This window comes from Takifugu flavidus, chromosome 3, assembly GCF_003711565.1.
Source record: "Takifugu flavidus isolate HTHZ2018 chromosome 3, ASM371156v2, whole genome shotgun sequence".
Classification (NCBI taxonomy): Eukaryota; Metazoa; Chordata; class Actinopteri; order Tetraodontiformes; family Tetraodontidae; genus Takifugu; species Takifugu flavidus.
The window spans coordinates 6,361,095-6,364,546 of NC_079522.1; the positions used below are offsets into that span (position 1 = coordinate 6,361,095).

At 39.2% G+C, this 3,452-nt stretch overlaps 1 protein-coding gene across 1 annotated transcript; it reads left to right on the forward strand.

Moving 5' to 3' along the window:
- Positions 1-46: 46 nt before the first annotated feature.
- LOC130523253 (macrophage mannose receptor 1) lies at positions 47-3,309 on the forward strand. The gene is made up of 6 exons (XM_057028362.1): positions 47-1,521; positions 1,607-1,648; positions 1,724-2,083; positions 2,246-2,593; positions 2,681-2,772; positions 3,158-3,309. The coding sequence occupies exons 2-6, from the start codon at positions 1,612-1,614 to the stop codon at positions 3,302-3,304; spliced, it is 984 nt and encodes a 327-aa protein (XP_056884342.1). The 5' UTR covers positions 47-1,521; positions 1,607-1,611; the 3' UTR covers positions 3,305-3,309.
- Positions 3,310-3,452: the final 143 nt, after the last annotated feature.

Sequence of the window (3,452 nt, forward strand, 5' to 3'; positions counted from 1 at the left end):
AGAAAGATAGATGATGTTCAAATCCTGTTGCGTGTTGGTACGGTTGTAGTTACATCTATGCCGTTTGCCTTGACAATACTAAATATTGTCTATATTAATTGTTATTATTACTAATGTTGTGGGGTTACACACATAATGCTGATTTTACCACTTTCCGACCAAGGATGTCAAAACCCTGATTATTTTATGTCCAATAATCTTATCCTGTAGGATTATCCTGTGGTCTCAGTTGTGTTCAAAGTGAATTTATCCTGATAATCTCCTCCGAAAATGGTCAGGAAAACAAACATAGATACAAAACGTATTCAATATTTGCCATAAACCTTCATGTGTGTGGGGAAAGTTAAAGACTCCTGAGTCATGACCCCATGAATTGTGTTGCTATGTTTCTTCTTCATTTTTGTGAGATCACATGTGATCGTGTGAGATTTGTGGCTTGGATGACGAGATTGGAGATCGGTGTTGGGACAGAATCATGATGTGTTTGGTGTGCTGTGTTGAAATAATCGGATCGGTAGGATCAAAACTATTCAATGCCTGATTGTTTTTAACTTCATGTGTAGGGTCTCTAACACATTTTAAAAAATCTGAAGATGGAGAAAATCCTTATGTGAGAATCCGGTCAAACAAAAAGTTGTTTGGAGTCAGACCAGGTAAACCATTTGTGCGTCATCTGCGTAGATGGAATGTAGTTTTTGTTTTAATATAGTGTTGCAGAATTTGTTTTAGTGGGACCAAAGCAACCAAACGGAGGCTTGCGTCTGGATCCTTAGGAAACTTTTACACAGTTATGTGATTATCAACTTCAAGACAAAGAGCTAGTTTTCTCTTTAATAGACCTTTGATTTTCACCGTATCACATGGAATGAGTGTTGTGATACAAGTTAGAGATCAAAAGAAGTGACTTTACCCACAGCACTGTAATACATACGCCCACACAAATGCAATGATTTGCCTTCAAAATGATCCCCTCGTTTTTCTACTGACCAAGAAGCAGTTTCTATTTGTCAAAACGTTTGCATCGGACCTTGCAGACTTTCCATGTGATTTGCATTCCTAGAGGTCATTTTCCAAGTCGAGCAGGTCTGGTTTTCATCTCTGTATTGATGCAGAAGGGGTCTTCAAGGTAAACCTGAGGAATGCTATAGTATCTAATGTCAATTTTAAAATGTATGTAAGTGCAAGTTCCTTAGCAACAAGAGTGAGCAAAAGCCAAGGAAGCAATCCTGAGTTATTTTGCTTCTGACGCAACTTTCAACACAATAGATTTTGAAGCAAACTCATCTGATTTTCAGTATTGTTTGACATCATGGAGGGACAAAGTGCTTGATTCCTTTTTTGTAAAAATTGTGAATCTCAAAGATCATTCTGGGATACTAAACCTTTGTCTGAGTAGGTTACTCAATGTGGTGCAGGGCAGGGTACCTACTTTGCATTTACATGGAGCATGCCTATTTAAGAGGAAAGAAAAAAGAGACCAGAGAGAAAGACCACAATCAGCTCATCTTAGGCGAGTCTTCGGTGAGTCTTATTGTCATATCGTGGCTCAACAACACCACTTAATTTCTCAAAGGCTGAGTTATGGTGTGCTGATTTCTTTTTATAGGAACCATGGAGATGAGAATGTTTGGCATTTTGATACTGTCAGGTGAGGTGGTGAACCCTGTGTGTAAGTCTTCTGAAAAGTGAATGTGGGCATAATTTTACACTTTTGCATCACCAGGGCTCTGTGATGTTGGGTCCACTTTCGATCAGTACTACCTCATCAACAGTTCCAAAACATGGTTGGAAGCACAGCAACACTGTCGGAGGGCACAAGGCGATTTGGCCTCTGTGAGTGACTTGCAGGACTTGAAGGAGCTTGCTGGTCTGTTAAAGGACAACAGCCGTGTTGCGTTCTTAGGCTTACGAAGGGAATGGGGTTGGTCAGTGTCAGATGGTGATGACTACAGAGAGGGGGAACCAGTCTATTGGAACTGGGCTGATAATGAGCCCAGTCAGCAAGATTGTGTGAGCGTCGGGCTGTCAGGAAAATGGTTTGCCACCAACTGTAGCACCACGTTAAACTTCTTCTGCTACAATGGTAAGAAATTATAACTGATGGCTCTCTGTGTTTACAGTGGAGTTTTTCAAATGAAACCTCAATGAAATTTGGATGGGTTTTAAACATTTGATCTAATGCTATTCAATAGCATCAAAGCTTTATCAACTCTCTATACTTAAGGAAAGCTGATGTTATTCGCAGCGTCGACCACTGGCATTTCACCAAGGTTCATCTTGATAGAAGGTTCCTTGAACTGGTCCGATGCCCAGGCCTACTGCAGGAGGAGATATACCAACCTGGCCTGGGTGCGACACAAACACGAAAATAAAGAGCTCTGGGACATTTCCAATAATCTCACAGTGTGGATTGGGCTGACAAGGATGTCCTGGAGGTGGTCCGATGGAAGCCAACCCACATTCCTACCCTGGAAAATGATACCACATCCACATGAGGAACACGGTGATTGTGGTGCACTTGATGTCCATGACAAAATTCATGGCATTATACACTTAAACTGTGCTGGAAAAGCTCCATTTTTTTGCTCTCGAGGTAAACGTCCACATCAGTTTTCTCATGTTAAAACCCTAAAGAGCATATTCACAACATTTGAAGGATAACAAAGATATTTCTTCGCAGGTCCTCTAAGAAAACACTGGCTGAGAATAAGGCTGATCAGTGAGGATGCATTTATGAAAGACCCAGATGTGACTAAATCGCTCCTGACATTGGTGACTGACATTTTTTATGCATTTAAATATTCAGAAATTGTTTAGAGGAATATCCCAACATTATATGCTTCCTTCTCCTGGGCCAAATAAAAATATATAATTCCATAGATGCTATGCTTGGCTTTATCTTGTGCTTTTAGGGTTTCAATGCATTGTTTTTAAAACATTGGAGAAAAAAATATCTAAAGATAGAGACAGATTTGGCTTCTTTTTTCTTCCTTTCACAATTACCGTAAAAGTATTGACGTTTCTTGTCTAGAACAGGAAAATCAGACAAATATTGTGTAATTCCTTCACCAAAGTCTTCCTGTCCACTCCTGTAATTCTGCTACATTTAAAAATCAAAACTTAAAATTTGTAATGGAACATTTTCCACTCTTTGTAGATCAAAATGAGGCTGAGAAAGGTAGGAGTATCTGAAGATGTTGAACTGAGCTGGTGGAAACCTCCAGAGAAGGAAAACAAGATGGAAAAAACAGCTCAGGAGCATAAAAAGTGTCTTTTTAATGATTCTTACATCCCATTTAGTTAAAGTTGCGCGACTCTTATGACAACTGCAAATGATTTCTCAGTCTATTAAAATTAATAAGGCAAACATTTACTGTCTTCAAGTTGTAAGAATATCATGACATGACATAGCATGACATACAAAAATGAACTGTATTCAGATAAACTGTGAT